Source organism: Oncorhynchus keta, chromosome 20, assembly GCF_023373465.1.
Source record: "Oncorhynchus keta strain PuntledgeMale-10-30-2019 chromosome 20, Oket_V2, whole genome shotgun sequence".
In the NCBI taxonomy this organism is placed as follows: Eukaryota; Metazoa; Chordata; class Actinopteri; order Salmoniformes; family Salmonidae; genus Oncorhynchus; species Oncorhynchus keta.
Genome location: NC_068440.1, coordinates 33996300 through 34019856, shown reverse-complemented (window position 1 = coordinate 34019856; position 23557 = coordinate 33996300). Strand labels below are relative to the sequence as shown.

The 23557-nt window shown below is 41.5% G+C and overlaps 1 protein-coding gene across 2 annotated transcripts in view; it reads left to right on the top strand.

Moving 5' to 3' along the window:
* Positions 1–23557, top strand: part of LOC118399009 (CUB and sushi domain-containing protein 3-like) — a 908305-nt gene that overhangs the window by 775891 nt on the left and 108857 nt on the right. For both annotated transcript variants that reach the window (XM_052472732.1, XM_052472731.1), the window contains exon 49: positions 16678–16866. In XM_052472732.1, the coding sequence (XP_052328692.1) occupies positions 16678–16866 (189 nt within the window). The remainder of the gene's footprint in view (positions 1–16677; positions 16867–23557) is intronic.

Sequence of the window (23557 nt, the reverse complement as noted above, 5' to 3'; positions counted from 1 at the left end):
GATAGATCATTGATGAAAACCTGCTCTAGAGCGCTCAGGACCTCAGACTGGGGCGAAGGTTCACCTTCCAACAGGACAACGACCCTAAGCACACAGCCAAGACAATGCAGGAGTGGCTTTTGGACAAGTCTCTGAATGTCCTTGAGTGGCACAGCCAGAGCCCAGACTTGAACCCGATCAAACATCACTGGAGAGACCTGAAAATAGCTATGCAGCGACACTCCCCATCCAACCTGACAGAGCTTGAGAGGATCTGCAGAGAAGAATGGGAGAAACTCCCCGAATACAGGTGTGCCAAGCTTGTAGCATCATACCCACAAAGACTCGAGCTGTAATCTTTGCCAACGGTTCTTCAACTAAGTACTGAGTAAAGGGTCTGAATACTTAAGTACATTTTTATTTTTTTAATTTGATAAATTTGCTAACATTTCTAAAAACCTGTTATTGCTTTTTCATTATGGGGTATTGTGTGGAGGTTCATGAGGGAAAAACTCCACTTAATCAATTTTAGAATAAGGCTGTAACATAGCAAAATGTGGACAAAATCAAGGGGTCTGAATACTTTCCGAATGCACCGTATCTATTACATTTGAGTAATTTATCATCCATTTATCATCCATTTTACTCATCCATACAAATTATGCTGATTCGTGATTTCGACTGGCTGAGTAAAGCTGCCAGCCTGTCTGTCTCGTCCCGAATCCCGACGTGTTCATTACTATGGGACAGCTGGAGATCGATACGATATTGAAACAATGTTGCAAATGTCGGAGAGATCGACAGCGAGGTTTATACAAATCTGCGCTGTTAAAAATCATATGTTAGTCTAAAAGAAATGGCAGATAATGTCTAGATGGTTTTTCTAGTGGAGATCAAGTTAATAAATTGCCTGGCTGGACTGATGAGACAGTGGATAGGGCAGTCAGATGGAATTGTGAGTAGGCATTTCAACATCATAGCCTTAGCCGATGGTAACTTGTGGAATAGATACCGGCTGGAACACAGTTTTAACCAATCAGCATCCAAGATTAGACCCCACCTGTTGTATAATTAAGCAATAATGTCTGAGAACCCAGGAATTATCGTGTGACAACAAGTCTGAGGCTGGTTGGTGACAGCCAGTGCTTGCCTCTTTTTTTGGCAGAGAACGTGACGTCCACTCACGTCATTGCCAGCTCAAATGGCACTCCAGCCCTTTCTGTTCTCCATGTTAGGGGCTGCCAATACCTCTTGAGTGATATCTCACGCCGATGATCTCTCACACCGATGGTCTCTCACACCGATGGTCTCTCACACCGATGATCTCTCACACCGATGGTCTCTCACACCGATGGCCTCTCACACCGATGGTCTCTCACACCGATGGTCTCTCACACCGATGGCCTCTCACACCGATGATCTCTCACACCGATGGTCTCTCACACCGATGGTCTCTCACACCGATGGTCTGTCACACCGATGGCCTCTCACACCGATGATCTCTCACACCGATGGCCACACCGATGGTCTCTCACACCGATGGCCTCTCACACCGATGATCTCACACCGATGATCTCTCACACCTCTCACACCGATGATCTCTCACACCGATGGCCTCTCACACCGATGATCTCTCACACCGATGATCTCTCACACCGATGACACCGATGGTCTCTCACACCGATGGTCTCTCACACCTCACACCGATGGTCTCTCACACCGATGGTCTCTCACACCGATGGTCTCTCACACCGATGGTCTCTCACACCGATGGTCTCTCACACCGATGGTCTCTCACACCGATGGTCTCTCACACCGATGGTCTCTCACACCGATGGTCTCTCACACCGATGGTCTCTCACACCGATGGCCTCTCACACCGATGGCCTCTCACACCGATGGTCTCTCACACCGATGGCTCTCACACCGATGGTCTCTCACACCGATGGTCTCTCACACCGATGGTCTCTCACACCGATGGTCTCTCACCGATGATCTCGATGATCTCTCACACCTCTCACGATGATCTCTCACACCGATGGTCTCTCACTGTCACCGATGGCCTCACACCGATGGTCTCTCACACCGATGGTCTCTCACACCGATGGTCTCTCACACCGATGATCTCTCACACCGATGGTCTCTCACACCGATGGTCTCTCACACCGATGGTCTCTCACACCGATGATCTCTCACACCGATGGTCTCTCACACCGATGATCTCTCACACCGATGGTCTCTCACACCGATGATCTCTCACACCGATGGCCACTCACAGCCATTATTTCCCTTGCCTCCAGGCCCCTAACTGTTGCAAACCAAATAATAGCATGGAAAACTAATGTGTGGATGCTTTTTTCCAGACGGAGATGAGGTTTATGAATTTCCTGGCTGGGCTGCGAGACAATGGAATTATGAGATTAATACGTTAATGGTCATTTGCGGAGGTTGTTGTCCCACAACTCCCACATATCAATTAATCAGCCTCCAGGATCCAAACAACCAGTTTTTTAATAATCAATGTGTGTCTGTCTTACCAAGGGGTATTGAAATATGTATAATATGCAGAATATTGATGCATGTGAATACACTGTCAGTGAGGTCAGCCCACATTTTCAGCACAACCGTTGAGGTACAGAGACCAGCACAGTAAATAGATTGTGCTCTAAGCTATGCGTTTGTTCTCCGACTGGTTAAAACCGTGGGCCTAGTGCGACTACAGATGTCAGTGGAGATGACAGTCAGGGCCTGGGGACCCTAAACAACCACAGAGATGGGTCTCCCCCACACTACACACTTTGCTGACTGGCCAGAGCAGAGCAGGCAGGGCCAGGGACAGACGGGGTCAAGTGTTGGTCAGAGCAGTTGGTCAGAGCTGTGACAGCCAGCCTGTCTCTAATGGCCCAATGTGTAAGCTGTGACAGCCAGCCTGTCCCTAATGGACCAATGTGTGACACAGTGTGAGAAGCTATAGTAGTGACACAGCAGACTGTATTACTAGGACTATAGCTTGTGAGGAACAAGGCTACACCAGAGCCATGCATTTAAAGACTTGGGCCATTGAGGGTTCTGCATTATGAGTATTTACATGACACATGTTAGCAACTCATTAACATTACATAGGGAATATTTTAATAATTATTTATTTTGATTTTCCCATGATGTCAATCAAAGAGGCACTGAGTTTGAAGGTTGGCCTTGAAATACACCCACAGGTACACCTCCAATGGACTCAAATGATGTCAATAAGCCTATCAGAAGCTTCTAAAGCCATGACATAATTTTCTGGAATTTTCCAAGCTGTTTAAAGGCACAGTAAGCATTTCCTGGTAGAGTCCACACCTGTTGTTGTTGGAGCTTGTGACAAATAACATTTGATTTGATACTTCAGTCACTATTTCTATGAGAGAAACAGACTAGAAATCACAGTCATAATTGTTTGTGGTGTTAGCAAAGTGTCAATGAATAGTATAGTCTAGTGTAACACTGTGCTTATTTTGTTTTCAATGGAGAAGTTGTTCTTGAGCTGCTAAAAATCTCTGCCTCATCGTGTTTGTTTTGTTGTAGATAACCCAGTTACATTTCTGAGACTTTTTCCAAATGAAATAATTAACGTCCATTGTGAAAATGACTCCATGCCTCGGAAATTGCTGGTATCTCATAACATGGAGTCATGCAGCTGGGAGAACTAGTCATTTGGCACTCAGTATGTGTGCCAGTAGATTTGCTGGGGGATAACTTCCTCGATGGTTAAAGTATGCAAGAGATTTGGGGTAAATCTGCTTTGAAGTGTTGTGACGCTCAAACTAAAGTCAAGCATCTCTCTCTCTCTCATCTCTCTCTGACTCTCACTCCCATCTCTGTCTGTCTGTCTGTCTGTCTGTCTGTCTGTCTGTCTGTCTGTCTGTCTGTCTGTCTGTCTGTCTGTCTGTCTGTCTGTCTGTCTGTGTCTCTCTCAATTCAATTCAACAGGCTTTATTGGCATGGAAAACATATTTTTGCCAAAGCAACTTAAATGTATTTAAAAAAGTGGAATAAACAATAATAAGTGAACGGTAAATGTTACACAAGTTCCAAAAGAATAAAGCCATTTCAAATGTCATATTATGTGCAAATAGTTAAAGTACAAAAGGGAAAATAAATAAAAATGGGTTGTATTTACAATGGTATCTCTCTCTCTCTCTTTCGCTCTCTCAATTCAATTTAAGGGCTTTATTGGCGTGGGACATATGTGTTAACATTGTCAAAGCAAGTGAAGTAGATAAACAAACGTGAAATAAACATAAATATGGTTTACAATGGTGTTTGTTCTTCACTGGTTGACCTTTTCTTGTGGCAACAGGTCACACATCTTGCTGCTGTGATGGCACACTGGGATTTCACCCAGTAGATAGTGTTTTTTTAATCTTTAAAAAAAAATCTTTGTGGATCTGTGTAATCTGAGGGAAATGTGTGTCTCTAACATGGTCATACATTTGGCAGGAGGTTAGGAAGTGCAGCTCAGTTTCCAACTCATTGTGTGGGCAGTGAGCACATAGACTGTCTTGTCTTGAGAGCCAGATCTGCCTTCTGTGGCCTTTCTCAATAGCAAGGCTATGCTCAATTAGTCTATACATAGTCAAAGCTTTCCTTAAGCTTGTGTCAGTCACCGGGGTCAGGTATTCTGCCACTGAGTACTCACTGTTTTGGGCCAAATAGCGTTCTAGTTTTCTCCGTACAATCCAATGTGTCAAGTAATTATCTTTTTGTTTTCTCGTGATTTGGTTGAGTCTAATTGTGTTGCTGTCCTGAACAGAGCCCCAGGACCAGCTTGCTTAGGAGACTCTTCTCCAGGTTCATCTCTCTGTAGGTGATGGCTTTGTTAAGGAATGTTTGGGAATCGCTTCCTTTTTGGTGGTTGTAGAATTTAACTTCTCTTTTCTGGATTTTCATAATTAGCAGGTATCGGTCTAATTCCGCCCTGCCATAATTATTTGGTGTTTTACGTTGTACACACAAAACAGAATTCTGCATGTAGAGTCTCAATTTGGTGTTTGTCCCATTTTGTGAATTATTGGTTGGTGAGAGGACCCCAGATATCACAACCATAAAGGGCAGTGGGTTCTTTAACTGATTCAAGTATTTTTAGCCAGATCTTAATTGGTATGTCGAATTTTATGTTCCCTTTGATGGCACAGAATGCCCTTCTTGCCTTGTCTCTCAGTTCTTTCACAGCTTTGTGGAAGTTACCTGTGGCGCTGATGTCACGTGTGCTCCCTCTCCGGCCTCTAGGTCACCAGGCTGCTCGTTATGGCGCACACCTGTCACCATCATTACGCGCACCTGTGTGTCATCAGACAAACCTGGACTCCATTACATCCCTGATTACCTTTCCAATATATGTCACTCCCTTTGGTTCCTTCCCTATCTATGTCACTCCCTTTGGTTCCTTCCCTATATATGTCACTCCCTTTGGTTCCTTCCCTATATATGTCACTCCCTTTGGTTCCTTCCCTATATATGTCACTCCCTTTGTTTCCTTCCCTATATATGTCACTCCTTTGGTTCCTTCCCTATATATGTCCCTCCCTTTGGTTCCTTCCCTATATATGTCACTCCCTTTGGTTCCTTCCCTATATATGTCTCTCCCTTTGGTTCCTTCCCTATATATGTCACTCCCTTTGGTTCCTTCCCTATATATGTCTCTCCCTTTGGTTCCTTCCCTATATATGTCACTCCCTTTGGTTCCTTCCCTATATATGTCTCTCCCTTTGGTTCCTTCCCTATATATGTCATTCCCTTTGGTTCCTTCCCTATATATGTCACTCCCTTTGGTTCCTTCCCTATATATGTCTCTCCTTTGGTTCCTTCCCTATATATGTCCCTCCCTTTGGTTCCTTCCCTATATATGTCACTCCCTTTGGTTCCTTCCCTATATATGTCACTCCTTTGGTTCCTTCCCTATATATGTCACTCCCTTTGGTTCCTTCCCTATATATGTCTCTCCCTTTGGTTCCTTCCCTATATATGTCTCTCCCTTTGGTTCCTTCCCTATATATGCCACTCCCTTTGGTTCCTTTCCAATATATGTCTCTCCCTTTGGTTCCTTCCCTATATATGCCACTCCCTTTGGTTCCTTCCCTATATATGTCACTCCCTTTGGTTCCTTCCCTATATATGTCTCTCCCTTTGGTTCCTTCCCTATATATGTCTCTCCCTTTGGTTCCTTCCCTATATATGTCACTCCCTTTGGTTCCTTCCCTATATATGTCACTGTCTTTGGTTCCTTCCCTATATCTGTCACTCCATTTGGTTCCTTCCCTATATATGTCTCTCCCTTTGGTTCCTTCCCTATATATGTCACTCCCTTTGGTTCCTTCCCTATATATGCCACTCCCTTTGGTTCCTTCCCTATATATGTCACTCCCTTTGGTTCCTTCCCTATATATGTCACTGTCTTTGGTTCCTTCCCTATATATGTCACTCCCTTTGGTTCCTTCCCTATATATGTCTCTCCCTTTGGTTCCTTCCCTATATATGTCACTCCCTTTGGTTCCTTCCCTATATATGTCTCTCTCTTTGGTTCCTTCCCTATATATGTCTCTCTCTTTGGTTCCTTCCCTATATATGTCACTCCCTTTGGTTCCTTCCCTATATATGTCACTCCTGTTGGTTCCTTCCCTATATATGTCACTCCTGTTGGTTCCTTCCCTATATATGTCACTCCCGTTGGTTCCTTCCCTATATATGTCTCTCTCTTTGGTTCCTTCCCTATGGTTCCTTCCCTATATATGTCTCTCCCTTTGGTTCCTTCCCTATATATGTCACTCCCTTTGGTTCCTTCCCTATATATGTCTCTCCCTTTGGTTCCTTCCCTATATATGTCACTCCCTTTGGTTCCTTCCCTATATATGTCACTCCCTTTGGTTCCTTCCCTATATATGTCTCTCTCTTTGGTTCCTTCCCCTATATGTCACTCCCTTTGGTTCCTTCCCTATATATGTCACTCCCTTTGGTTCCTTCCCTATATATGTCTCTCCCTTTGGTTCCTTCCCTATATATGTCTCTCCCTTTGGTTCCTTCCCTATATATGCCACTCCCTTTGGTTCCTTTCCAATATATGTCTCTCCCTTTGGTTCCTTCCCTATATATGCCACTCCCTTTGGTTCCTTCCCTATATATGTCACTCCCTTTGGTTCCTTCCCTATATATGTCTCTCCCTTTGGTTCCTTCCCTATATATGTCTCTCCCTTTGGTTCCTTCCCTATATATGTCACTCCCTTTGGTTCCTTCCCTATATATGTCACTGTCTTTGGTTCCTTCCCTATATATGTCACTCCCTTTGGTTCCTTCCCTATATATGCCACTCCCTTTGTTCCTTCCCTATATATGTCACTCCCTTTGGTTCCTTCCCTATATATGTCACTGCCTTTGGTTCCTTCCCTATATATGTCACTCCCTTTGGTTCCTTCCCTATATATGTCACTCCCTTTGGTTCCTTCCCTATATATGTCACTCCCTTTGGTTCCTTCCCTATATATGTCACTCCCTTTGGTTCCTTCCCTATATATGTCTCTCCCTTTGGTTCCTTCCCTATATATGTCACTCCCTTTGGTTCCTTCCCTATATATGTCACTCCCTTTGGTTCCTTCCCTATATATGTCACTCCCTTTGGTTCCTTCCCTATATATGTCACTCCCTTTGGTTCCTTCCCTATATGTCACTCCCTTTGGTTCCTTCCCTATATATGTCACTCCCTTTGGTTCCTTCCCTATATATGTCTCTCCCTTTGGTTCCTTCCCTATATATGTCACTCCCTTTGGTTCCTTCCCTATATATGTCTCTCCCTTTGGTTCCTTCCCTATATATGTCACTCCCTTTGGTTCCTTCCCTATATATGTCACTCCCTTTGGTTCCTTCCCTATATATGTCTCTCCCTTTGGTTCCTTCCCTATATATGTCACTCCCTTTGGTTCCTTCCCTATATATGTCACTCCCTTTGGTTCCTTCCCTATATATGTCTCTCCCTTTGGTTCCTTCCCTATATATGTCTCTCCCTTTGGTTCCTTCCCTATATATGCCACTCCCTTTGGTTCCTTTCCAATATATGTCTCTCCCTTTGGTTCCTTCCCTATATATGCCACTCCCTTTGGTTCCTTCCCTATATGTCACTCCCTTTGTTCCTTCCCTATCTCTCCCTTTGGTTCCTTCCCTATATATGTCTCTCCCTTTGGTTCCTTCCCTATATATGTCACTCCCTTTGGTTCCTTCCCTATATATGTCACTGTCTTTGGTTCCTTCCCTATATCTGTCACTCCATTTGGTTCCTTCCCTATATATGTCTCTCCCTTTGGTTCCTTCCCTATATATGTCACTCCCTTTGGTTCCTTCCCTATATATGCCACTCCCTTTGGTTCCTTCCCTATATATGTCACTCCCTTTGGTTCCTTCCCTATATATGTCACTGTCTTTGGTTCCTTCCCTATATCTGTCACTCCCTTTGGTTCCTTCCCTATATATGCCTCTCCCTTTGGTTCCTTCCCTATATATGTCACTCCCTTTGGTTCCTTCCCTATATATGACACTCCCTTTGGTTCCTTCCCTATATATGTCACTCCCTTTGGTTCCTTCCCTATATATGCCTCTCCCTTTGGTTCCTTCCCTATATATGTCACTCCCTTTGGTTCCTTCCCTATATATGTCTCTCCCTTTGGTTCCTTCCCTATATATGCCACTCCCTTTGGTTCCTTCCCTATATATGTCTCTCCCTTTGGTTCCTTCCCTATATGTCACTCCCTTTGGTTCCTTCCCTATATATGTCTCTCCCCTTTGGTTCCTTCCCTATATATGCCACTCCCTTTGTTCCTTCCCTATATATGTCACTCCCTTTGGTTCCTTCCCTATATATGCCACTCCCTTTGGTTCCTTCCCTATATATGTCTCTCCCTTTGGTTCCTTCCCTATATATGTCTCTCCCTTTGGTTCCTTTCCAATATATGCCACTCCCTTTGGTTCCTTCCCTATATATGCCACTCCCTTTGGTTCCTTCCCTATATATGTCTCTCCCTTGGTTCCTTCCCTATATATGTCTCTCCTTTGGTTCCTTTCCAATATATGCCACTCCCTTTGGTTCCTTCCCTATATATGTCACCCTTTGGTTCCTTCCTATATATGTCTCTCCCTTTGGTTCCTTACCTATATATGCCACTCCCTTTGGTTCCTTCCCTATATATCTTTCTCCCTTTGGTTCCTTCCCTATATATGTCACCCCTTTGGTTCCTGCCCTATATATGTCTCTCCCTTTGTTCCTTCCCTATATATGTCACTCCTTTGGTTCCTTCCTATATGCCACTCCCTTTGGTTCCTTCCCTATATATGTCTCTCCCTTTGGTTCCTTCCCTATATATGTCTCTCCTTTGGTTCCTTTCCAATATATGCCACTCCTTTGGTTCCTTCCCTATATATGTCACCCCTTTGGTTCCTTCCCTATATATGTCTCTCCCTTTGGTTCCTTACCTATATATGCCACTCCTTTGGTTCCTTCCCTATATATCTTTCTCCCTTTGGTTCCTTCCCTATATATGTCACTCCTTTGGTTCCTTCCCTATATATGTCACTCCCTTTGGTTCCTTCCCTATATATGTCACTCCCTTTGGTTCCTTCCCTATATATGTCACTCCCTTTGGTTCCTTCCCTATATATGCCACTTTTGGTTCCTTCCCTATATATGTCTCTCCCTTTGGTTCCTTCCCTATATATGTCTCTCCCTTTGGTTCCTTCCCTATATATGCCACTCCTTTGGTTCCTTTCAATATATGTCTCTCCCTTTGGTTCCTTCCCTATATATGCCACTCCCTTTGGTTCCTTCCCTATATATGTCACTCCCTTTGGTTCCTTCCCTATATATGTCTCTCCCTTTGGTTCCTTCCCTATATATGTCTCTCCCTTTGTTCCTTCCCTATATATGTCACTCCCTTTGGTTCCTTCCCTATATATGTCACTGTCTTTGGTTCCTTCCCTATATATGTCACTCCCTTTGGTTCCTTCCCTATATATGTCACTCCCTTTGGTTCCTTCCCTATATATGTCACTCCCTTTGTTTCCTTCCCTATATATGTCACTCCCTTTGGTTCCTTCCCTATATATGTCACTCCCTTTGGTTCCTTCCCTATATATGTCACTTCCTTTGGTTCCTTCCCTATGTTACTCCTTTTGGTTCCTTCCCTATATATGTCACTCCCTTTGTTTCCTTCCCTATATATGTCTCTCCCTTTGGTTCTTTCCCTATTTATGTCACTCCCTTTGGTTCCTTCCCTATATATGTCACTCCCTTTGGTTCCTTCCCTATATATGTCACTCCCTTTGGTTCCTTCCCTATATATGTCACTTCCTTTGGTTCCTTCCCTATGTTACTCCCTTTGGTTCCTTCCCTATATATGTCACTCCCTTTGGTTCCTTCCCTATATATGTCACTCCCTTTGGTTCCTTCCCTATATATGTCACTCCCTTTGGTTCCTTCCCTATATATGTCTCTCCCTTTGGTTCCTTCCCTATATATGTCATTCCCTTTGGTTCCTTCCCTATATATGTCACTCCCTTTGGTTCCTTCCCTATATATGTCTCTCCCTTTGGTTCCTTCCCTATATATGTCACTCCCTTTGGTTCCTTCCCTATATATGTCACTCCCTTTGGTTCCTTCCCTATATATGTCTCTCCCTTTGGTTCCTTCCCTATATATGTCTCTCCCTTTGGTTCCTTCCCTATATATGCCACTCCCTTTGGTTCCTTTCAATATATGTCTCTCCCTTTGGTTCCTTCCCTATATATGCCACTCCCTTTGGTTCCTTCCCTATATATGTCACTCCCTTTGGTTCCTTCCCTATATATGTCTCTCCCTTTGGTTCCTTCCCTATATATGTCTCTCCTTGGTTCCTTCCCTATATATGTCACTCCCTTTGGTTCCTTCCCTATATATATGTCACTGTCTTTGGTTCCTTCCCTATATCTGTCACCCATTTGGTTCCTTCCCTATATATGTCTCTCCTTTGGTTCCTTCCCTATATATGTCACTCCCTTTGGTTCCTTCCCTATATATGCCACTCCCTTGGTTCCTTCCCTATATATGTCACTCCCTTTGGTTCCTTCCCTATATATGTCACTGTCTTTGGTTCCTTCCCTATATCTGTCACTCCCTTTGGTTCCTTCCCTATATATGCCTCTCCCTTTGGTTCCTTCCCTATATATGTCACTCCCTTTGGTTCCTTCCCTATATATGACACTCCCTTTGGTTCCTTCCCTATATATGTCACTCCCTTTGGTTCCTTCCCTATATATGCCTCTCCCTTTGGTTCCTTCCCTATATATGTCACTCCCTTTGGTTCCTTCCCTATATATGCCACTCCCTTTGGTTCCTTCCCTATATATGTCTCTCCCTTTGGTTCCTTCCCTATATATGTCTCTCCCTTTGGTTCCTTCCCTATATATGTCACTCCCTTTGGTTCCTTCCCTATATATGTCTCTCCCTTTGGTTCCTTCCCTATATATGCCACTCCCTTTGGTTCCTTCCCTATATATGTCACTCCCTTTGGTTCCTTCCCTATATATGCCACTCCCTTTGGTTCCTTCCCTATATATGTCTCTCCCTTTGGTTCCTTCCCTATATATGTCTCTCCCTTTGGTTCCTTTCCAATATATGCCACTCCCTTTGGTTCCTTCCCTATATATGCCACTCCCTTTGGTTCCTTCCCTATATATGTCTCTCCCTTTGGTTCCTTCCCTATATATGTCTCTCCCTTTGGTTCCTTTCCAATATATGCCACTCCCTTTGGTTCCTTCCCTATATATGTCACCCCCTTTGGTTCCTTCCCTATATATGTCTCTCCCTTTGGTTCCTTCCCTATATATGCCACTCCCTTTGGTTCCTTCCCTATATATGTCTCTCCCTTTGGTTCCTTCCCTATATATGTCACCCCCTTTGGTTCCTTCCATATATATGTCTCTCCCTTTGGTTCCTTCCCTATATATGTCACTCCCTTTGGTTCCTTCCCTATATATGCCACTCCCTTTGGTTCCTTCCCTATATATGTCTCTCCCTTTGGTTCCTTCCCTATATATGTCTCTCCCTTTGGTTCCTTTCCAATATATGCCACTCCCTTTGGTTCCTTCCCTATATATGCCACTCCCTTTGGTTCCTTCCCTATATATGTCTCTCCCTTTGGTTCCTTCCCCAGGTGTCCTTGTTTCTGTTTCATGTCTGTGTGGTGTTAGTGTTTCATGTTTTGTATTATGTTCTGTTTATTTTATGAAAACACTCACACGCCCTGAACTTGCTTCCCGACTCTCAGCACACATCGTTACAGCTGATGTTTAGTTATGTATCGTTTTTTGTGTGCTCTAGGACAACGGTGTCTAGATGGAATTTGTGGTCCTGGCGACTGGACCTTTTTTGGAACACCATTATTTTGGTCTTTCTGAGATTTACTGTCATGGCCCAGGTCTGACATAATCTGTGCAGAAGATCTAGCTACTGCTGTAGACCCTCCTTGTTTGGTGACAGAAGCACCAGATCATCAGCAAACAATAGACATTGGTTTTCAGATTCTAGAAGGCTGAGGCCGGGTGCTGCAGACTGTTCTAGTGCCCTCGCCAATTTGTTGATTTATATGTTGAAGAGGGTGTGGATTAAGCTGCATCACTGTCTCACCCCACGTCCCTGTGGAAAGAAGTGTGTTTTTTGCCAATTTTAACCGTAGACTTGTTTGTGTACATGGATTTTATAATGTCGTATGTATTCCCCCAACACCACTTTCCATCAATTTGTATAGCAGACCCTCAAATTGAGTTGAAGGCTTTTTTGAAATCAACAAAACATGAGAAGACTTTTCCTTTGTTTTGGTTTGTTGGTTTGTTTGTCAATTAGGGTGTGCAGGGTGAATATGTGGTTTGTCGTACAGTATTTTGGTAAAAAGCCAATTTGACATTTCTCAGTACATTGTTTTCACTGAGGAAATGTACACGTCTGCGGTTAATAATGCAGAGGATTTTCCCAAGGTTGCTGTTGACGCATATTCCACGGTAGTTATTGGGGTCAAATTTGTCCCCACTTTGTGGGTTGATCAGTCCCTAGTTGCAAATATTGGGGAGGATGCCAGAGCTAAGGTTGTTAGAGTTTTAAGTATAGCCAATTGGAATGTATTGTCTTTATATTTGATCATTTCATTGAGGATACCATCAACACCACAGGCCTTTTTGGGTTGGAGGGTTTTTATTTCGTCCTGTAGTTCATTCAACGTAATTGGAGAATCCGGTGGGTTCTGGTTCTTTTTGCTGTTTGTTCTTTGTTATAGAGCCAAACCGGTTGGACAAGTGGTCTGCCCATACATCTACATTTTGGATAGATAACTCTGTGTTTGTTTCGTGTGTTACAATTTTCCCAGAAATGGTTGGATTCTTCAATTACATTGAGCTGATTTCTGACGTGCTGTTCCTTCTTTTTCGTAGTGTGTTTCTGTATTGTTTTAGTGATTCACCATAGTGAAGGCGTAGACTCAGGTTTTATGGGTCTCTATGTTTTTTGGTTGGACAGGTTTCTCAATTTCTTTCTTAGGTTTTTGCATTCTTCATAAAAAACAATTGTCAATGTTAATTTTCTTCAGTTTTCTGTTTGACATTTGTAGATTTGATAGGGAAGCTGAGAGGTCAAATATACTGCTTAGATTTTCTACTGCCAAGTTTACATCTTCACTATTACAGTGGAAAATTTTGTCTAGGAAGTTGTCTAAAAGGGATTGAATTTGTTGTCTGTTTTTTGGTAAGTTTCCACACTACATTCCTTCCTTCTATAGTATTTCTTAATATTCTTCAGTTCCTTTGGCTTTGATGCCTTATGATTGAGTATTGCTCTGTTCAAGTAGACTGATTTTTGCTGTGCTCTGATAGGGGTGTCAGTGAGTTGACTGTGAACGCTCTGAGAGACTGGGTTGAGGTCAGTGATGAAGTAGTCTGCAGTACTGCCAAGAGATGATCTATAGGTGTACCTACCATAGGAGTCCTCTTGAAGCCTACCATTGACAATGTAAATACCCAACGTGCTGCAGTTGTTGGTTATGTTGTGCCTAGGGTGGCATATGGGGGAGGGAATGCTGTCACCTCCAAGTAGGTGTTTGTCCCCGTGTGCTGAGGGTTTCAGGTTCTTGTCCGGTTCTGGCATTTAGGTCGCCACAGACTAGTGCATGTCACTGGGCCTAGAAATGATTGTTTTACCCCTCCAGGATGGAGAACCTGTCTTCATTAAAGTATGAGGTTTCTAGTGGGGGGATACAGGAGGACATTTTTCTTCTTCTTAAAATCATTTCCTTTTTAATTTCTAGCCAGGTGTAAAATGTTCCTGTTTTGATTAATGTAATAGTCAGTTAGGTCTGCTCTATACCAAATTAGCATCCCACCTGAGTCCCTTCCCTGTTTCACACCTGGTAGTTTGGTGGATGGGACTACCAGCTCTCTGTAACCTAGAGTGCAACCAGTGGGTCCGTCTCCTCTATACCATGTTTCTTGTAGGATGACAATGTCTGTATTTCCAGGTGTTACGAATCCCTTTTGGCCCGACAGTCTAGGGGGGATGGTAATGAGACCCGTAACATAACTCATGCAAATTATTATTGTGACAAAGTAAAAGTGTGAACGAAATAACCACGACAACAAATCTACCGTCAAACTCCAGGTTTATTTATAAACACACGGTAATGGGGGGAGCAGGAAAAGGGGCTGAGCTGGACCCAAGGAAAGAAACAATAAGTATTCAAAAACACCCCTAAGCTAGACTACTTTAACAACAGCTAACTAACTAACCAAAAATACAGTGGGTGATCCGCCCAGTTCTAACTAGTGTATTTAACAAAGTTCACCTACGGGTAGTGTATGCCCGTGGGCGATTTGTCTTTTCCCACCAGCAACAAACAAACACCATAACCAAAAACAATACTCACAGGTGATGACAAAGTGCTATGAGGTGCTTAAACAAAAGAGAGGTTAAGACACAAAGCGAGAGTGAAACACAGAGTCCTACAAACATGGCATTTACAGAGAGATTGAGCTCTAGAACAAACAAATGATGGGGTTTTTAAACCATGGGGAAGGATCTGTGATAGGTTAGGAAATAGGAGGTGTGTCTTCTGATTGATGATTGATTGTTGACTGATTGGGGCGTGATGATTTTCACCTGTGAGGGGAGAAGGAGAGAAAATAAACACACACACAGGATACACACACACAGGATAACTGTATCCGTAACACCAGGTAAAGTCCAGGTTCCTGCTCTTTAGTCCAAAGGCAGATGACCTCAGGCCTTGGATATTCCAGGATGAGATATCTCTTCCTCCCCCTCTTTATCTCCTCCCCCTTTATCTATCCCTCTCCATCTCTCTCTCTCATTTCAATAGGCTTTATTGGCATGGGAAACATATGTTTACATTGTCAAAGCAAGTGAAATAGATAATAAGAAAGGGAAATCTATCAAAAATTAACAGTAAACATTACACTCCTAAGTTTCACAGGAATAGCCACATTTCAAATGTCCTATTATAGCTATGTACAGTGTTATAATGATGTGCAAATAGTTAAAGTACAAAAGGGGAAATTAATGAAGGTTAATATGGGTCGGCAGGTAGCCTAGTGGTTGGAGCTTTGGACGAGTTACCAAAAGGTTGCTGGGTCGAATCCCTGAGCTGATAAAAATCTGTAATTTTTCCCCTGAACAATGCAGTTAATCTACTTTTCACTGGTAGGCTGTCATTGTAAATAATAAACTGGCTTGCCTAGTTAAATAAAGGTTCAATCAAAAAAGATGTTTCTTCTGTAAGCTTGGCTTTCCTCCTCTTCTTTAATCTTCCTCAGTGAGATTACAGGACATTGTCTCCTCTCTTTACATTCTGAGACGACATCCCTTAGTGCAACCCCTGACCATTGTTCCATTGTTCACACACAATCAGGACAGTGTGTTTACTGTAGCTGTGTACTCGGTGTTAGTTTAAATATGTATCTTAATTAATAAGGCTTGAATGAATAATACCTAGAAGACAGAACTTGCTGTGTGAACTAGAATTCACCCTCCCGGATGTGGTTTGACTTTGCCCTCCTACTGTGGTTTATAAAAGTGAAAAGTCAAGGTACACAATAGTTATTCTGACTGCTCAGTCGATGGAAATCAGAATGATTCCTGTATTGATTTCGACAGAAGGTGAGTGGAGGGCGAGCAGAGTGCTTTATAGTGCATTCAGATAGTGATCAAATAGAGAACACATCACATTTTAGCTGGTGAAGTTTTCAAAATCTCATTGTATCAATGCCAGAAAGAGTGTTATTTATTTATGATGTATTTTATTTATGATGTTATTTATTTATGATGTATATGTGTGGGGAAATTACATTTTAAACAAATTACAAATACATGCTCCACATTTAGTTCAAATAATATAAAGATGCTCTGTGTTGTTACATTAATACCAGTAGTACTGGGTCAGAGTCTTATATTACAGTAATAAGGCTCTGGTTATAACTAAAAGGTTACTGATCTAGTGAGTTTGTGTGTGTGTGTGTGTGTGTGTGTGTGTGTGTGTGTGTGTGTGTGTGTGTGTGTGTGTGTGTGTGTGTGTGTGTGTGTGTGTGTGTGTGTGTGTGTGTGTGTGTGTGTGTGTGTGTGTGTGTGTGTGTGTGTGTGTCCAGCCCTATACTGCAGCACCCCTGACTCGCCCCTGCAGGGGTCCATCAGCAGCCAGACTGGAGGTCACCTCAACAGCCTGGTCCGCTGGGCCTGTGACCGGGGATACCGCCTCATAGGGAACAGTACGGCCGTGTGCAGGAGGAACCCCTACGGATACTTCGCCTGGGACTCCCCCGTTCCGGCTTGCCAAGGTGAGATCAAGGTGTTAGGGCATGGGGAAAGGGGGAGGGTGGAAGGAGGCAAGGCTAGTTCTTAACTGTCTATCTATTGTGGACAGATGTTTTACAGTTAAAGCAGTGAATTATTAACAGTCAGCCAGACCCATGTCGTTGAAATGCTTTATATCACTATGATATGCTGCAGTACCACTAGCAGTATTGGCCAGGATCAGGAACCAAATACTCATGAAGCTGCCTATATTTAAAAAGCTGTCCTATTGTAGTCCTGATCGGAAGTCACGACTCATGAGTTGAATTGCTCAATACTATACTACTACAATTGGACTATAATTTTCCAGGAATCTAATTCTCATCCTGTTGTGTATTTACTAGTGTGTCACATATAAGAGGTCCAATTCCGTTGTAGCTACTCAACACTTATCTACCTCTAGCTAGTTTTTTCTACATGAAATGTGAGATCCAGAATAGAAATAAATGTCCCCTCAAAACTGGTTTTGTCTAAAGCTCCACTCAGTGATTTAATATGATTTGATGCCACCTTACTGTCAAGTGCCAGAGGCTCGAGGGACACTAACATGGAGTGACACCCATGATATGACTTACGTGGCTGTGTTTTCACAGGCAGCCCAATTCAGATTTGATTTAATTAATTGGTCTTTTGACCAATCAAATCAGCTCTGAAAAAGACCGATGTGAAAATATGGTATGTGGACAAAAATATCAGAATTGGACTGATGTTCTTAGTGTCCACATTGGGGAAAAACTCAATCTCAGCAGGACATTTTTTTTTATATTGATGCTGTCCTCATAATATGATGAGACCATATGGTCTTGATGATTATATCTAGATCTTGACGATGTTTTTATACTGACAACAAGTTCAAATACCAATAGTGGATGTAGATCCGAACCGACAGATACCAACCTCCGGGTGCGTTCTGCGCGGCACCTTGCGCTTCGATCACACCGACAACGACATTGGGCAAAATAGTACGCAGCATCATCTGGATGTGTGTGACAACAGTTCAACATTCACCTTCTGCTACCGTTTCTGTCAAGACGTCTACGGATACAGTTAGACTCATACGTTGGATAAATCCTAAGTATGCAGCACACAGAACGCACTGCAACTGTCTCTGCAATGCAACGCTGCAAGGTAAACACAGGGTTTCACTGGAAATGAATGTGATTCTGGTGTACCAACAATATAATGACGCTGTCGGTGTGATCGAAGCGTTATCCCCTGAATAGTGCAGTAACACACCACATTTAAATGTATGTAGTTCTGTCCTTGAGCTGTTCTTGTCTAGTGATGTTCTGTATTATGTGTTATGTTCTTTGTGGACCCCAGGAGAAGTAGCTGCTGCTTTTGCAACAGCTAATGGGGATCCTGATAAAATACCTAATGTGCACTACTTCTGAGCAGAGCTTTATCGGTAAAGTACTACAAAGGTAGGGGAATAGGAAGCCAATTGAGACGCAGCCTCAATAGTGTTCCAAACGGATTGGAGAGAAAGAGAGAGGAAATATAAGGATGGGTCTAATCATATTCTGTTAGCTAGTGGGGGGTATGCTAAAACCTTATGTAAAACTGTAGGAGTGACACTCACCAGAGAGTATATTCACATTTTCCTTAGCAGAGAGCACACACACACACACACACACACACACACACACACACACACACACACACACACACACACACACACATAAACACACATACACACAGATACACACACACATACACATAAACACACATACACACACACACACACACACACACACACACACACACACACACACACACACACACACACAGCATAGTTATAATCTCCTCAAAGCCTCTGTTTTGTTTTCGCTTACTCTTTCACTTTATAATTATAATTCACTTCTCCAGCTTTTCCCACAACAATATACCTATTGTTATAGCAGGAAGAAATGATGCCATCCACCTTATTCAGAATGACTTCCGACATACACACTGAGTGACATAGAGGTGTTCCTAATGTTTGTACGCTCAGTGTCTACAGACACAATTTCTGGTTTGTTTGTGTGTTTAGAAGAAGGTCCCTGCCCCCCAAAAAAGTCTACACAGTGGAAAAACTAAAACAACTCCTAGACTTCCACCTCTGCTTGAAAGGGGACTGTGACTAAGTTATTTTCCTTTCAACCTTGTCTGTGTGTTGTTTTTGGTTTCTTTATCTCTGTCAAAAATGTTTTTCTGTTTTCTCTGTAAATCAGTTCGTATAAGGTGATCCTTTGTCGCTGTGTAAAGATTGAGTGGGCACTACATTGTCAGTAGATAGTTAGTGCGGGTTGAGTGAGCAGCGTGTTAATGTGTGGAAGTTGTCTCAATGCTGTGTCACTGGAATTTCATCAATTCTTATTAATTATACATTCATTAAATCACTCAGTCTATTTTATAAGAATTTGTAAGATTCCTATTGGCATAAAATAGACAGAGACCAGTCTTATCAAAATTAGATAATAGTATTTATTCTCGGAGCGCACTGCCATGTAACCACAAACAAACAGTTTATACACAAAATATGATGTCATAGGTTATAAATTGTCCTTCCTCCCAACAGTTCAAAAGTTTATTCCCACCCCTTCTCTCTCTCACTCCAGACACACAGTTAAATCGAGATTAAAACTTCTGAAGTCTTCATCCATCACCATTCAGCAGACAGTTCCAGCTAATGGAAAACCTAAGAAAACACACACTGCCTTATCTAAACATCCCAGAGCTAAGTTGAGTCGGTTCAACCATAGGTTAACGACCCCTTCTGCTTACTGCTCACAATTCCAGTCCTCTACAACCTGGCTGGAATGGTATTTATTTTATTTAATTACCCCCTGTTTCATGCTCCACAATCCCTCACTTATGAATTAATATTATTAATTAATTAAAACAGAGTAGAGTTGAATTAGTTATAGTTATATTTAAAATGTAGATATTGTTTAGAGGAAGAGAATCAGTATCATTATATGGTCTCTCTGTGTTAGAAGATGAATGAACAGGAAGAGAATCAGTATCATTATATGGTCTCTGTGTTAGAAGATGAATGAACAGGAAGAGAATCAGTATCATTATATGGTCTCTGTGTTAGAAGATGAATGAACAGGAAGAGAATCAGTATCATTATATGGTCTCTCTGTGTTAGAAGATGAATGAACAGGAAGAGAATCAGTATCATTATATGGTCTCTGTGTTAGAAGATGAATGAACAGGAAGAGAATCAGTATCATTATATGGTCTCTGTGTTAGAAGATGAATGAACAGGAAGAGAATCAGTATCATTATATGGTCTCTGTGTTAGAAGATGAATGAACAGGAAGAGAATCAGTATCATTATATGGTCTCTGTGTTAGAAGATGAATGAACAGGAAGAGAATCAGTATCATTATATGGTCTCTGTGTTAGAAGATGAATGAACAGGAAGAGAATTATCAGTATCATTATATGGTCTCTGTGTTAGAAGATGAATGAACAGGAAGAGAATCAGTATCATTATATGGTCTCTGTGTTAGAAGATGAATGAACAGGAAGAGAATCAGTATCATTATATGGTCTCTGTGTTAGAAGATGAATGAACAGGAAGAGAATCAGTATCATTATATGGTCTCTGTGTTAGAAGATGAATGAACAGGAAGAGAATCAGTATCATTATATGGTCTCTGTGTGATAGAAGATGAATGAACAGGAAGAGAATCAGTATCATTATATGGTCTCTGTGTGATAGTATTATATGGTCTCTGTGTTAGAAGATGAATGAACAGGAAGAGAGTCAGTATCATTATATGGTCTCTGTGTTAGAAGATGAATGAACAGGAAGAGAATCAGTATCATTATATGGTCTCTGTGTTAGAAGATGAATGAACAGGAAGAGAATCAGTATCATTATATGGTCTCTGTGTTAGAAGATGAATGAACAGGAAGAGAATCAGTATCATTATATGGTCTCTGTGTGATAGAAGATGAATGAACAGGAAGAGAATCAGTATCATTATATGGTCTCTGTGTTAGAAGATGAATGAACAGGAAGAGAATCAGTATCATTATATGGTCTCTGTGTTAGAAGATGAATGAACAGGAAGAGAATCAGTATCATTATATGGTCTCTGTGTTAGAAGATGAATGAACAGGAAGAGAATCAGTATCATTATATGGTCTCTGTGTGATAGAAGATGAATGAACAGGAAGAGAATCAGTATCATTATATGGTCTCTGTGTGATAGAAGATGAATGAACAGGAAGAGAATCAGTATCATTATATGGTCTCTGTGTTAGAAGATGAATGAACAGGAAGAGAATCAGTATCATTATATGGTCTCTGTGTGATAGAAGATGAATGAACAGGAAGAGAATCAGTATCATTATATGGTCTCTGTGTTAGAAGATGAATGAACAGGAAGAGAATCATTATATGGTCTCTGTGTTAGTATATCATTATATGGTCTCTGTGTTAGAAGATGAATGAACAGGAAGAGAATCAGTATCATTATATGGTCTCTGTGTTAGAAGATGAATGAACAGGAAGAGAATCAGTATCATTATATGGTCTCTGTGTTAGAAGATGAATGAACAGGAAGAGAATCAGTATCATTATATGGTCTCTGTGTGATAGAAGATGAATGAACAGGAAGAGAATCAGTATCATTATATGGTCTCTGTGTTAGAAGATGAATGAACAGGAAGAGAATCAGTATCATTATATGGTCTCTGTGTTAGAAGATGAATGAACAGGAAGAGAATCAGTATCATTATATGGTCTCTGTGTTAGAAGATGAATGAACAGTATCATTATATGAAAGAGAATGAACAGGAAGAGAATCAGTATCATTATATGGTCTCTGTGTTAGAAGATGAATGAACAGGAAGAGAATCAGTATCATTATATGAAAGATGAATGAACAGGAAGAGAATCAGTATCATTATATGGTCTCTGTGTGATAGAAGATGAATGAACAGGAAGAGAATCAGTATCATTATATGGTCTCTGTGTTAGAAGATGAATGAACAGGAACAGGGTCTCTGTGTTAAAGATGAATGAACAGGAAGAGAATCAGTATCATTATATGGTCTCTGTGTTAGAAGATGAATGAACAGGAAGAGAATCAGTATGAATGAACAGGAAGAGAATCAGTATCATTATATGGTCTCTGTGTGAAGATAGAACAGGAAGATGAACAGGAAGAGAATCAGGAAGAGAATCAGTATCATTATATGGTCTCTGTGTTAGAAGATGAATGAACAGGAAGAGAATCAGTATCATTATATGGTCTCTGTGTGATAGAAGATGAATGAACAGGAAGAGAATCAGTATCATTATATGGTCTCTGTGTTAGAAGATGAATGAACAGGAAGAGAATCAGTATCATTATATGGTCTCTGTGTTAGAAGATGAATGAACAGGAAGAGAATCAGTATCATTATATGGTCTCTGTGTTAGAAGATGAATGAACAGGAAGAGAGTCAGTATCATTATATGGTCTCTGTGTGATAGAAGATGAATGAACAGGAAGAGAATCAGTATCATTATATGGTCTCTGTGTTAGAAGATGAATGAACAGGAAGAGAATCAGTATCATTATATGGTCTCTGTGTTAGAAGATGAATGAACAGGAAGAGAATCAGTATCATTATATGGTCTCTGTGTGATAGAAGATGAATGAACAGGAAGAGAATCAGTATCATTATATGGTCTCTGTGTTAGAAGATGAATGAACAGGAAGAGAAATCAGTATATCATTATATGGTCTCTGTGTTAGAAGATGAATGAACAGGAAGAGAATCAGTATCATTATATGGTCTCTGTGTTAGAAGATGAATGAACAGGAAGAGAATCAGTATCATTATATGGTCTCTGTGTTAGAAGATGAATGAACAGGAAGAGAATCAGTATCATTATATGGTCTCTGTGTTAGAAGATGAATGAACAGGAAGAGAATCAGTATCATTATATGGTCTCTGTGTTAGAAGATGAATGAACAGGAAGAGAATCAGTATCATTATATGGTCTCTCTGTGTGATAGAAGATGAATGAACAGGAAGAGAGTCAGTATCATTATATGGTCTCTGTGATAGAAGATGAATGAACAGGTAGAGAATCAGTATCATTATATGGTCTCTGTGTGATAGAAGATGAATGAACAGGAAGAGAATCAGTATCATTATATGGTCTCTGTGTGTTAGAAGATGAATGAACAGGAAGAGAATCAGTATCATTATATGGTCTCTCTGTGTGATAGAAGATGAATGAACAGGAAGAGAGTCAGTATCATTATATGGTCTCTGTGTGATAGAAGATGAATGAACAGGAAGAGAGTCAGTATCATTATATGGTCTCTGTGTGTTAGAAGATGAATGAACAGGTAGAGAATCAGTATCATTATATGGTCTCTGTGTGATAGAAGATGAATGAACAGGAAGAGAATCAGTATCATTATATGGTCTCTCTGTGTTAGAAGATGAATGAACAGGAAGAGAATCAGTATCATTATATGGTCTCTGTGTTAGAAGATGAATGAACAGGAAGAGAATCAGTATCATTATATGGTCTCTGTGTGTTAGAAGAATATGTGGAAGCAGAATCAATGTTCCTCACTATACTGACAGTCTGTTAATAGTGGTATAGTCAGTGGGTCTTTGAGTGAGCATTGTTACTTTATCTCTCTGACCAATATCATCAGCAGGCCTTTG